Genomic DNA, 14,502 nt, shown 5'->3' with positions numbered 1-14,502 from the left:
TAAACTTTTGACTTAAATTGCTTGCAAGCTGCAAAGGAAATTTGAAAAATCTCGTTAAGTGTGTGTAGAGTGAGGGGGCGGGGTGTGGGGCTAAAGCGTTAAATCAGATAAAGTCATAGTTCTTTTAAAATTTCTCAAAGTCCATACATGCCATATTTTCTAGAGACCATTCAGGGGGATTTGTTCAGAAAGGCTGAAATTTAGGGGGATTTTGGTAGTATTCAGGGGGATTTTTTTAGCAGGTATAAGTTGGCGAAATTTCAAAGTATTTTTAGATGCAAGTACGAAAAAATGTATTCACATATATTTTGCTATGAAAGCCTCTAACTTTTTCATTATACAGAATTATTTTATGTCATGATTTATCATATTCTTATGATCACTGTCATGTCATACTGTAATACTGTAAATTAAATTTACCTTTCTCCAAAGTCTTTTAAAAAATTCTGCTTAATGCTATCAGCTATGATGACTTTAAAATTAAGACACTAAGAGAATGGAATGAATATTATTAATTAATAGTAATATTTCTTTGCCTTTGATCATTACTTCAAATTAATTGATCACTTGTTGTTAAGGTTTCCTTTTGGCATTTATCAAACCTTTTTTAAACAGTAATTTCACCCTCTTGAGGAGTAGTTTCTTTACATTCAGTTTTACTCACATACTGTGGTTTCACTTTGTCATTATTGCCTGATGTAAAAATCTCTAAAAAAAAAAAAAAAATTTTTTTTTTTAATTCCGGGGGATTTTTACCTCCCGCCGGGAGACCGGGGGATGGATCGAAATTCCGGGGGATTTCCCCCCCCCCACCAGGGGATATGGCATGTATGAAAGTCGTTTAATCAGACTTGTACAAATTAATTTACGTGTTTGGTATATGTTAACCAAATTACCCATACTTCTTTAATTTGATAAAATCTTTTATATCAAAGGTCTGTTATTTGCAGTTTCAGAGAAGATTTTAAATGATGTAATTATATACTATATAGAAAACCTGTCAACTCTTTTTCAGGGGAGCTTTAAACCACAGGGCCATACTTTGAACAATCTTTGTAAAAGACATCTACATTGTACAAGTATGTCAGACTGCATGTACAATGCTATTAGGAAGTAGTTTTTATTTGTAAAGTGAAGAATTATTTTCTCCCTCTTAATTAGTGCTTGGTATTCAATTAATATAAAATGTTACCATGATAACTTAGTGCTGTTGATAAATATTAGGCACTGCCTACTGTCTCATGTTATTCTTATTACCGCTGCAGACTTTTGTACAAAGCAAGTTGAGTAGACTAAGATGAGATGAATATCGTTTATCAAGTATGAAATATTGAAATGTCTCAAATTTCATAACATGGTGTCAGCAGTTCATCACACTGCTTGTGAGAATGGAATACCAAACATAATCATATTCTTTATTATATACCCATCATCAATCCACATGCAATACATATCACAAAATACTTTTACCCATATTCCTTCCCTCTCTGTATATGTACATGAACACTTAAAAAACATGTAGGGAAAACAAGTAATGTCAACGCACTCTCTGGTCTTGAAGAAGTTTCAATAATTAAATAGTGAGGCAATAGTCGGGCATCGACAACAAAGTAGTCAGTTGATATATATATAAGAAATATAAATATATATAATGGGCGAAAAGTCCTGTTCTCACAACACTTTCTTGTCAATGAACTGATCGCGAGTCTTGCCCATCCTCCAAAAAATACCATTCGTACACATAAATGTTTTTTAATATACAACTCAATATCTAAATTACAACTGTAGTTAAGACTAGAGAAATGAAACCATATCCAATATTCAGAGCTGTGGGGCCACTCTAGATGTCATTCATCGCAGGTTTCGCGGCATTTGGGGTACAAAATTACTCCTTTGGCGAATATCCCATCAACCGATGGGGGTAAAACTCCCCCTTTGGATTCAAAATTCTGTTTAAGTCACACTTGGGGATGTGACGGGGTCAAGCCATAATGCAGCCATTATAGGGCACGGGCAGACCTTTATGAACTCGACAAAAGGAAAGGATTAATAATCCTTTTATTATATACACTACTGATTAGATCACCTAGTACTAATAATTTATTAGTACTGCGTTTTGATCCGGATATGGCGGAATGTCATATTCGATTCTGGTAGTTTTTTGTAGATTTTGATTTTACTCGGCTTGTGCCTTGTGAAAACCGAATCTGCAAAAATCTACTTGAGTCGAATACAACTGGATCAAAACGCAGTACTTATAACCCTATTATGTACAAAACCTGTTCCCCCATGGACAGAGCATCTTTAACCCACAGGGCCAGTGTAACTTTGAACAATCATTGTAAAAGACAACTACATGTCAGACTACATACAAGATGCTAAGGAAGTAGTTTGGAAAAATGAGAATTATTTTCTCCGTCTTAATTTGTATGCATTAGATAACTCAATAAATGCAGCAGTTGACCATTCTTGTATTGTCCTCTGTCACTATCCTGATAGCTCCCTATCTCAATAGTTGCAAAAGGTTGTAGGTTCATGATGCCCTGGTCCAATCATACAGAAAGAAGATGTTGAATGTAGAATCAAGAAGCTTTCTTTTCAGGCACTTCAAATTGAATAGTACTGTAACATTTGGAGTGCCTAGATTCGTAGGCAACATGTATCAGGTGTTGCAGTACATTTGGCAAATACTTTTCACTCGTCCTTGTAAATCTAAAAAAGCTTCCATTTTGCAAAAGTAGTTCATATAACTATAATAAGGTTGCTTAATCAGAGTTTGAATAATTCAGAAAACTAGATGTGCCTTTAATTGCAGCGATTTGAACTCCAACTCATAATGTCAATTAAGCTGGTTAAGCAATACTGCTGTTCCTTGGTATGGGGATTGCTTTATTTACTTGAATAAACAAACATTTCTTGCATTGGATAGTACAATGTATCTTTGATTTGGATTGTAAAGTATAACTTATATAAATAAATATAGATTCTTAACTTTTAATATGTAATTATACAATTAGTTAATTTTTCAACTGCGCACCAAAACCCTGAATCTGAATACACAAGCTAATACATCAGTCAATTGTAACCATGCCCCCCCCCCCCCCGGTCCCGGAATAGCGGGGACTTTTATTTTCGGTCCAGCCAACCCCAGCTAAATTCCCCGCCCTGCGGAGATAATCTGGTGGTTTAGTCCCCACCAAATGCACCCGCACCCAAGGGCCATTAGGTGAAGCCCCATCCACACTGTATTTTCCGGGAAGACCCAGCACTGCGGGGCCTACTGAAAGGTAAAAACATGGCCCATTTCGACGGCTATCCCCGGTATACCCCCGGATGTGGGAGCCGTGGTTTCAATTGACTGGTACATAATGATCCTTGTGATCCAATCTCATGCCAAGATGATTTCTGTTCTAACATTGCCAGGTTAGTTACTCTTAAGCATAAAAAAGCCTGGACAGTATTTGAGAAAGACTGTTGTGAGATTAAATCATCACTACTTCACTATTCCACAACATTGGGTGATGATGGAACTTTATTGAATATTTTGATTTTAATTTTGTTCCCTAAACGCTTCAAGTCAACTGATTAATACAAATTAATTCAATTCTATCTCCACAATATTCGGCACTGCATTGCAGGGCTCGACATTAACGGTGGTCCGATGGTCCGGGACCACCAGATTCATGGTCCGGACCAGTAGAAACCAGTTCTGGCTAGTCCGACTGGACCAGTGAAATTTCCAAGAAGAAATAATTTAATCAGAAATGTTAAGCACGATCCCTGACTAAATCTGACAATATGTATAATCCAACAAATAAATGCAGTGCAAGGAGCGTTCATTGTTTTTATTTACATTCCCTTGCGCATGCGATACATCTGCGACCGGAAGTAAACAGCACAGAACAGTATACGATAGCTGTGAAATCATCGGAATTAGGTCAATCTTTATTACGATGTAAAATTCCAATAACTTATTTTAGCAAATCATTTCGTCCATATTTATAGCATTGAATTTGGTTTTTATGTATTTATCGTATGCATAGTAAATTAAAGCCATTTGCTAATGTGATTGACAAATTTTAATGTACATTCAAGTCAGATATGTACTATATATCTTTTATTGCTGCCTGATAATCCAACGTATATTCTAGTCAATCCTCATACTATTGTTTCATTGTTGTAATGTTAACCAGTTAAAGTTTTATATTAAAATTAAAAGCTCACTATTATTTTCATCATGTGTGTATATAATAAACCTTTACAGGCAAAGAATTAAAATCATATCATCAACAAGAGTGACACTCACAAAATACGCCCATCAATAATTTCTTGTATTCTAAGACAACTTACTGTCACATTGGCCCTTTGAGAAGCAAGCTTTTCAAGAAGCAAATGATCTCCCAAAGACGATCAACGTGTTCGGGATTTGAAAAACAACATTCATGTAAAAATCGTCTCCAAGAGATGATTCATCCTTAATCGTACCCAAGAGACAATCAGTGTGTACTTGGCAAAGCATTTATACCGGCAAACATTCTTGGTAAAGTTTTTATAGCAACAAACATTTTCAGCAAGTTTGGTGAAGGTCAGATGAGAATTGTTCAAGTTAGAGAGTAGACAAAGCTTAAATGGCAAGGGCAGTAATCCTGAAGTGCTTCGGGGCATTTGGCTGATTATCATACTTGACCGATTTATTTTACCAACAAATATTTTCAGCAAGTTTGGTGAAGATCAGATGATAACTGTTCAAATTAGACAGTGGACAAAGCAAAAATGGCAAATTTTGACCAATTCAAGGGCCATAATCCTGAAGAGCCTGGCTGGTTATAGAACTTTGTCAAGAATATATACCAACAAACATTTATAGTAGCAAGTTTGGTGAAATTCGGATAAAAACTGTTCAAGTTTGAGAGTAGACAAAGCTAAAATGGCCAATTTTGATAAATTCAGGGGGCCATAACTCTGGAGTGCCTAAAGCGATTAGGCTCGTTATCGAACTTGACCTAGATATTTCACCAACAAACACTTTCATGAAGTTTGGTGGAAATTGGATGAGAAATGTTCAAGTTAGAGAGCGGACAAAGCTAAAATGGACAATTTTGACAAATTCAGGGGGCCATAACTCTGGAGTGCCTAAAGCGATATGGCTGGTAATTGAACTTGACCGATATATTTCACCAACAAACACTTTCATGACGTTTGGTGGAAATTGGATGAGAAATGTTCAAGTTAGAGAGCGGACAAAGCTAAAATGGACAATTTTGACAAATTCAGGGGGCCATAACTCTGGAGTGCCTAAAGCGATTTGGCTGGTTATTGACCTTGACCGAGATATTTCACCAACAAACACTTTCATGACGTTTGGTGGAAATTGGATGAGAAATGATCAAGTTAGAGAGCGGACAAAGCTAAAATGGCCAATTTTGACAAATTCAGGGGGCCATAACTCTGGAGTGCCTAAAGCGATTTGGCTGGTTATCGAACTTGACCTAGATATTTCACCAACAAACACTTCCATGAAGTTTGGTGGAAATTGGATGAGAAATGTTCAAGTTAGAGAGCGGACAACATTGTGCAGCCGCCCGCCCGCCGCCCGCCCAATTTTGACAAATTCAGGGGGCCATAACTCTGGAGTGCCTAGAGCGATTTGGCTGGTTATCGAACTTGACCTAGATATTTCACCAACAAACACTTTCATGAAGTTTGGTGGAAATTGGATGAGAAATGTTCAAGTTAGAGAGCGGACAACATTGTGGAGCCGCCCGCCCGCCCGCCGCCGGCCCGCCATGGGTGTTCCCATAATACGGCCATCGTAAGATGGGCGTATAAAAAGTATCAATTTGGTCAGGACCAGTGGATATTTGGTCAGGACCAGTAGAAAATATATCTACTAGTCCGAATGGACCAGTGGATTTAAAAGTTAACGTCGAGCCCTGCATTGTTAAATAAAACTCAAAAGTTACACTTGTAAATTATATAACCAAATACCTTTCCCTCAAATATTTCACAAATTTATATTGATATATCAACAACAATGCATCACCATACTGCATCTCTGACTGATTATTGATTTTCATTCTTGGCTACTAAGAAAACAAAAAGTGAGCACAAAGCGTCTTCAGAAAAAGAACTTGTAAAGTATGCACCAGTCAATTGTAACCACGCCCCCCCCCACCCCCCCGCATGGACAGCAGGTACTTTGACTTTCGGTCCAGCCAGTCCCCGGTAAAATCCCTGCCCTGCGGGAACGAACTGGTGGTAAAATCCCGTGAATAACCCCTCACCCCGGGGATCTAAGGTAAGAGCAATTCCCTGATATAATTTGCGGGAAGACAAAACCACCGCTACCTCCCGGCATTGCGAGGACACTAGTTCTGGCTTCCATAATTTTAATGTTGATATTTATTTTTTTACCGGTATGTTTACAACACATTGAACAAGTCCAAAAAGGTAATATATAATGTGTTCGCTGAAGTTCTTTAGCTACGAGGACACCTGAAAGGTTAAAACACAGCCCTCCTCCCCCCCCCCGTTATATTCCCAAGGGGCCCTGGTAACAATTGAATGGTGCATTATATGAGAGGAAATCAAAATTGAGCAGGCAAGATTGTTTTACCTACGGCGATGGTTTATCACAATGTCATTGAACAAAATGTACTTACACTGAGAGTGGCTCCAAGACTTTTCTATGCACATAGGTAAACAATCATCTTATTCATAAGCCAGATGCTGTGCACATATTCATACATTTGGCTTCGTTTAGAATGAAACTTCATAAATAAGTATGCGCATATTTGATATTTTTTATCTCCATTTTGCAAAATTGAAATCACATGATTTTATCAAACAAAACTTGTATTGCTTGAAAATTTACGTGTCAAATTAAAAATGCTACCCACTGTAAGAAGAAAATGGTGGTAATCATTCAATGGCGGCTTTATTGATAAATTTCTTCAATAAAACACGTATGAAATACACATCATCAGCATCCGGAAGTAGTGATAACATACATGTCTGAATCATTCCGCCGCTCTGATCAGAGTAAATGAGGTCAATACAGTAGACTGGTACCCTGATTTACTTTTCCTCAAAAATATAAAGTTATACAGGTACGCGGCATATGGGTTTTAGTTAACATTAATAGTATTTGAACAATAAATACCAAAAATCATCTTGTGTTTGAAAAAGTGCTTAGTGCCATGCAATGATTAGTTAAAAAATAAACTTTGTATCGAAAAGAAAATATCACGGAAACATGCAAATTATGTCGAAAAAAAGAACAGGGACCGACTTCGGATTTTTTTTATTAACAATGGATATCGTTTTTATAAATAAATACCAACATTCTATACAAAGGATATTAACAATACTTTTTGTAAACAAACTTTCCTGGTTGTTTTCTACTTAGACCGCACACTTTAGTCGCTTTACGTATGAATTCACAAGACATTTCGAATGCGCGATGGGCACCGCGGTTATCTGATATTGGTTTCTTTTCGGATAAGAGAAAGAGGGTACCAGTCTTAATCAATACAGAGCATTGAACGGGAAAATTTCGATGAGTACTTTTCCAATATTTTCATATTCTTATTGCATATAATCTGACCGATGCAAGAGGATTCATGTAGTTAACCCTATTAGCTCACTAGCTACGTATGAATTTCTTGTGCTTCATTAAAAGAACATACGGTTAGCTTGAATTGTTAGGAGAACTATTTTTATTGGATTTTTTCATTGTAATCAGTTCTGGTACTACTTTGATTATTCAAATTTGCTAACGGCAATCCAATCAAAATACAGCGTATGAATACATTACGTCAGTGAACCCCCAGATGCGGCTTGAGAATGCAGATATCGTGAGTATCGCTATGAACTAGGCCACAAGTGCCCTAGTCCAAAAAAACAAATACTGGTATTTTCATTGCATTGTCCATGATATTCTTTTTCATTTTTATTGTGGCTGACAGTAAGACAATTTGTAAATGTATTATGATGTGAATGTGTGGATACAGTCTTGACACAACTCACAAAGAATGTTTTTAAAAGTTTTAATAGTCTCTACTATAAACACATGTATACAGTTCTATGGAGCACCAGTAAAAACAATTTATACAGTGACATCAATAATTGTCTTGTACCACAAGTGTTTTACATTAATGTAATAAATACTTCTGAATGGGTTTTTTTCTCCAGATTTGGGAAAAACATGATATAATTTGCAAGGGTATGGGTCCAATAGATGGACCCGTGGGAACTGTAGAAAAAAGGTTTTGTCAACATACGCTGCTTGTGGTATAAGTACACTGGATTTCACTGTTAGTGACAGGATTTTACTAACGTCTTTTACACATGTTTCAGTAACTACAAAATAAATGTTTATTTAAAAAAAAATTAAATCTTCAGTATCTCATTATATCAAAAGGAGTATTGACCGTCTGAAGTCACTGTGAGGGAGCAAGAATAGTGATGTCACCACAAATGTGTTAGTTCTTGAGAACATTCAAAAACCAATTTGGAATCAGCGATGCAGACGGCCACACATTTTGTTAATCTTGCAAAAACAATGATAAAACAGCTAGTTTCAACTGGTTCTTTACAAAAAGATATATAAACAGTAAATATATACAATTTACAATACCTTTTCAAGGCAAAATGATGTTTTTGAAAGAAATCTTACAATATAAAATTATGCGAACGACCACACTCGAGAATTTTAGGCGTACGACCACACTTTATTATCTAATTTTGACAGCAGTGCGAATAAAGCTTCAAATACTTTATTTGTTTATATGTATGGTAAATCTTTAAGATGGAGTGTCGACAACTTCAGGTCTGCAGATATTGTGGCAAGGTCCTTGGGAACATTTCCACACTGCGGCAGCTCGAAAAAAACACATATAGTTTATATTAGAAACCATAAAGAAGTATCGCTTCATATAAGTCAAATCTGCAAAACCTTTATTTTGTTTATTAGTATGACAAAACTGTTAGCTCGTCTAAATAGTATAAAGGCCGAAATGTTTTCAAAACCAAGTTTTCGTCGTCGGCTTTGTCGTCGTCTTAACATCATAACTATGTCTTTAACTTTATTATCTTTTACCTAAAGTGGTGTATATGTGTTACCAGTGAAAATAAGCCAATGTCATAAAATCATTCTTCCAAATATTGCGTTTAAATTTAATTATACATATACATAAATCTCTGGTTTATTTTTTTATAATTATACAGCAGGCTATTTTCGTAGTCAAATACTATTTTCGCGAAAATAGGCTATTTTAGCTATCTAGCTATACCCTATCTAAACTATAGCTATATCTGTTTTTAGAAACTAAACTCTCAAACTCTGGAAAAAAAAACGAATGCTGGGGTCCATAAGCGGCGTAGACTGCACTATGTTTCATTTAAAATGGTGAAGAAATAGTGAAGTTACATTGTATCTTTGTTTAAAGTCATTTGAAGCAAAATATTGCCTTCCCACGGTAGCATTTATGACACAATTTATCATGTGGTATACACACACTGACTCTTCAAGCTCTAGATATTGAGATAATGGTATTTATTTCTATGGGATAAATCAAAGAAGAATGTAGGTTTAAAGCCTTTCTTTGCATAAAGTAAGTGTTGCAACAATTAATGCTTGCAAAATTGGAGTGTAAACAGAAAACTTCATAAAGATTGAAAAGCATTGGCGACACAATTTTTTTCATGATTTAGTGCCATTCCAACATCCAAAAAAAATAAAAGTTAAACAATTATGCTAGGTGTTGGTATTTCTAGTCACAAAACAGGTACCCCTGTACAAATCATTTGTGTGACATAATTTTAGTGTAATATTGCATTCTTACATAGAATCAATGAGTAGTCATTCTAAAATGCTGTCCATGCTTCTTCTTTTTAACGATCATTAAAAAAAGAATCCTGGACGGCATTTTAGATTGCCTACTACTTAAATCACTGGTAGTTTCACTATTGGTGTTCGGAATCTATAGAATGCTTGAGAATGGTTATTTCATAATATGTGTATTGTTCAAAATGTTCCTGAGGAATGGGGCAGCCTCCCGCTCTAGTCCACCTAAATGGCCGTCAACGAATCTTTTGAAGATTTTTTTACTATATATGGCAGACTCATGACAGGGAATTACTGACATTACGGACCATGGACATTATGGACCAGACATAACGGACAAGACTTGGGAACATAACGGACCGTATTTAGGGACATTACGGACCATCTTGAGAAACTTACCGACCATGATTAATAATGTTATTAACATTTTTTATTTATTCACTCCATCGTCTTCATTCATTAATAAATACTTGTATATGAGTGCTCAGTATGATATGACACATAAAAATTGTCTTCCATCTGACTGTGAAAAAATCCTGTGATATTCAAATAGAATCAATTGTTGGAATGTAAATTCCTGTGGAATTGCATTAGGTGTTAAAGACCAGTGTATACCCACAGTAAATAAGTTTATAGCAAATTTATTTTTAATAAAATATTATGTGATTAATGAACAAAATTTGAAAAATCGGCAGTTAAAACAGTTAAAAGAAACAAAACAAATAATTTCCAAAACAGTTTATTTCCCAAAATCAATCAAGCACATATAAGAACGTATAAATATACATATGATTCACGAATGTTATACAACAATAACAATATCTAGCACAAACAACAATGTCACCAATGTCACCATTTGTATTTAAAATACTGGCCCATAAAGTCTCGCACATGCTTTCAGAAGACTGCTAATGGACACTTCGTTTGCAGAATACTCTGCCCAAAGCTTCATGAGTCTGCCTTGTGTCAAAGTCTAAGGCTTGCGCTGGTCGAGTTCCTTTACTAGCTTGCACGGAACGGGAATTTCCTGTGCCTCTCTGTAAAGGAGTTCTACCAACAAATGTTGCATTCCATGGCCCGGTGGTTTGCATAGAGACCTCTAGAACAGTGGATACAATGAGCGCAAGGCATACTATTCAGTTTTATGGCGGAGGAAGTTGTGAGGATGTAAAGCACATCTCCTGCATTTAATTAAATAAACGATGTTTGTTTGTTGGAATTCTTGCAAAGTGATGTTTAAAACTGGTAATTTCTGAACGCATTAATCGGTGTTAGTTGTAATTGTGGCCCGTAATTATCAGCCGTATATCATAAAAGAAACAACCATTATATTGACAACCTTTAATTTGTAATCATGAAAGTGTGAAAACCCAATGTGATGGCCCACTTTCACTGAACCGTTCAATTAAAACAGATGTAACGGAAAACAAATATGACAATCCAAAGTTTATTTCAGACAGCAATTGATCAACTTTAACAACATATCCATATTCACATTCACAAATATACATAAGTTGTATGTAAAATTATAAATCATTGTCTGTAAAAGGCGTAATGACCTCAAATATGGCATTTTTATAAATTTTGTTCTAAAACAAACTGTGAGTAATGTGTAGTTCATGGTCCGCAATGTCTTGTTATATGGTACATTATAAAGTAAAAACAAACTGAGTTAATATATAAATCATTGTCTGCAAATATGGTATATTATAAAGTTAAAACAAACTGAGTAAAATTATATATTATGGTCCTTAATGTCCCTAAATATGGTCCGTTTTGTCCCCAAATCTAGTCCGTTATGTCTGGTCCATAATGTCCATGGTCTGTTATGTCTGTGACCCGTGACAGGAATACATAAGAAATGTCAAAATAAGGAAAAAGTTTTCCCAGATCGCTCATTATTGTAGCTACCTCCCGCTCTCAACCCGTACAGCATATTAAGAATAATCCACAATAATGCGCGTTTAGGGAATTTTTTTAACATTTGGATATTCAGATTATTCATTTTGTTCCCTAAACGTAGAGTCGCCAAATCAAAAATCGTCAAAGACGAAGACTTCGTCTTTAACGATTTTTGTATAAACTTTATATGGACTAATTTAGCTAAAGAACTTCAGCGAACACGTTATACATTACCTTTTTGGAACATCAAAAAAATAAATATCAACATTAAAGTTATGGAAGCCAGAACTAGGACTAATTAAGAACAAACTAACGAAAGACCTTCACAAGTCGACACCTCGCTCAAGTCAATGATACGGGCATACCGCTTCATGAACACCTCTGATGGGTATCATTCAATACTTACTTTGCCATCGACTGATGAACCATTTCTAAATACCACGACCCTTTTCATCTCGACCAATTTCGTTTAGTAGGCCTAATGTTTACATTGCACTATTGTGTGTTGCTAAAATCCGGTATCCGGTCTCGAATCGCATTCGGTGCTCCTCGGCCATTTTTATCGGGTCGCACTAAAATGCGGTCTTTACAGCGGACGATATAGAAAGCGTTGAATAGTGCGGACGACATAAACAAAGAAAGGTTTTGAAAACTGCGGCTAATATAGTCAAAGAAGGAAATCGAATACTTGTGTTTTTCGGGTACAGTACAGGGTGATACAGAAATCCACATTGGATTATGATCCCAAAATAAGAAAGTTGTAGACATATTTTGATAAAAGATAGGAAATCAAAGTGAAATCCAGATTTTGAGACGTGAAATCCACTCATCACTCATTTATTTTTGTCAAATATTTATTTTTGTTAAACAAATAATTGAAAAGGAATTATACTAGGTTTTCATTTCAAATTATATTCAAATTGATCCAAAAATAAGAAAGTTGTAGACATATTTTGAAAACAAAGATCGGAAATCAAATAGTGAATTCCAGTTTTCTAGAAGTGAAATCCACATATTGAGACGTGACAGCAACTCATAACTCATTTATTTTTAACAAATATTTAGAGAGAGAAAGGCTTATGGTAATGCCTACACGCAGGTTCTTTTGTGACATTAATCTCTGTTATTCAGAAGCATGTTAATTGTTTTCTTTCACAATGCTATTTTTTATTTGTTACATTAAGAAACTAACCAACGGTGTTGTGAACTGAAATAAATTTCTGAACACACGAAATAACTAAAGCATATCAATTTGTATCATTAAAACTGTTTGTCAACATGGTTATAACTGTTATGTATCAGCGTATTAGAACTGCACTGTGCACTCGCCATTTGCTTTACTCACGATGCTTCATCGAGCTTTTATAGCTTTAAGAAATCAAACAGAACACATTCAAAAATGTAAACAAAGGGCATGTACATGTACATGATGTTGGCGGTAAGACTCATAACATATAAAAAAATATAACCAAATTGCACCTCGTTTACCAAGATCCGGATGCTAATAGACACAAACTAATTCCTGTTAGCGTCCTCTGTACATGTAACCGGAAATGATAAATAAAGATTTCGAGTATTTGAAAGGCCTTTAAGTTTATTGTTGAAAACGGAATAAATGTAAACGAAGCAAATGCAGTTATACAATACATGTATATATATTTGCAGTTATGGTATAGCATAATTTAAAAAATGCAATTCTATGAGGAAAAACACAATTCTCATGGAACAGCAAAATGACGGTAGGAAATATTCACCTTCGACAAAAGAATCTGTATATCTATTAAAGTGCATGCTTTATTTTCAAAAGAAAAAGTTCATCAAACCGGCCTGCAGTTTTATTGTGATTTATATTCGGAATCTATATCCATTGACATGCGTGTCGTACATATGGATACGTTTATTTACAGGGGATGCAACTCTTTCAAACGTATTACTCATTAGTTATATTACTTTTTTAGTGATTGTTTTATGAGATGGTACTGGAGACGGAAATAATTGATTTTAGCCTTTTGATTGTAAGTGTATGCACTAAAAAGTGTTGCTGATAATTTAGAATTAGAGAATGATACTTTTTTGACTACTGTTAGAGTGATTTGGATTTATATTTTGTGAAAATGTTTGGGTTTTTTACCTAATTGGCAAAAAATGTAGCGAAATAATGTAATTTGTCGATTTCGAGGCGTAAAAACAAAGGCCCTGAGGTCACATTCGAACCTCCTCGGCCATTTTTTCAAAAACAACCTCGGATGTATATGGACGGTTTACATACTTAAAAAGTGGTACGTTTAAGTCCGCTGCAAATAGATCGCGTAGTAATCTTATTTAGTAGTTTAAATTTATGACTTAACTCTTGGGAATCGTAATTATGTTTGCAATAATACACTTCACTGGCAATCAATTTAAACTGAGAGCAATGAATGCAACTCTTAAACACTACATTTAATTAACGCTTTTATTAAAAAAGTACGGACTACTTCAACAGATGTACCGGCATACAATCCGAGGTTGTTTTTGAAAAAATGGCCGAGGAGCTCCGAATGCTGAGGTCAATAACTCCTTTCAATTTTTGAGCATGCGCAAAGCAATTCTACGCATGCGGTGCAGGGTGATATAGGAATCCAGTGGATTTCACGTGAAATACATTCAAAACGTTAAATCAACTCAAACACATTCATTTTAACTAATAAATAAAACATTTTACATACATATTGGAAAATGCTTCATGAAGGGATCAAATTTTATTGAATTTGGTC

General features: G+C 35.3%; 1 protein-coding gene across 1 annotated transcript in view; it reads right to left on the bottom strand.

Moving 5' to 3' along the window:
* LOC128211652 (BTB/POZ domain-containing protein KCTD9-like) overlaps window positions 1-12,287 on the bottom strand; it is a 148,580-nt gene extending 136,293 nt beyond the window's left edge. The window contains exon 1 of the mRNA XM_052916661.1: window positions 12,156-12,287. Coding sequence (XP_052772621.1) covers window positions 12,156-12,203 — 48 coding nt within the window. The 5' untranslated portion in view covers window positions 12,204-12,287. The remainder of the gene's footprint in view (window positions 1-12,155) is intronic.
* Window positions 12,288-14,502: the final 2,215 nt, after the last annotated feature.

The sequence above is a fragment of the Mya arenaria genome, chromosome 12 (genome assembly GCF_026914265.1).
Source record: "Mya arenaria isolate MELC-2E11 chromosome 12, ASM2691426v1".
In the NCBI taxonomy this organism is placed as follows: domain Eukaryota; kingdom Metazoa; phylum Mollusca; class Bivalvia; order Myida; family Myidae; genus Mya; species Mya arenaria.
Note: the sequence above shows the minus strand (reverse complement) of the source record. Positions and strands in the feature narration are given on the sequence as shown.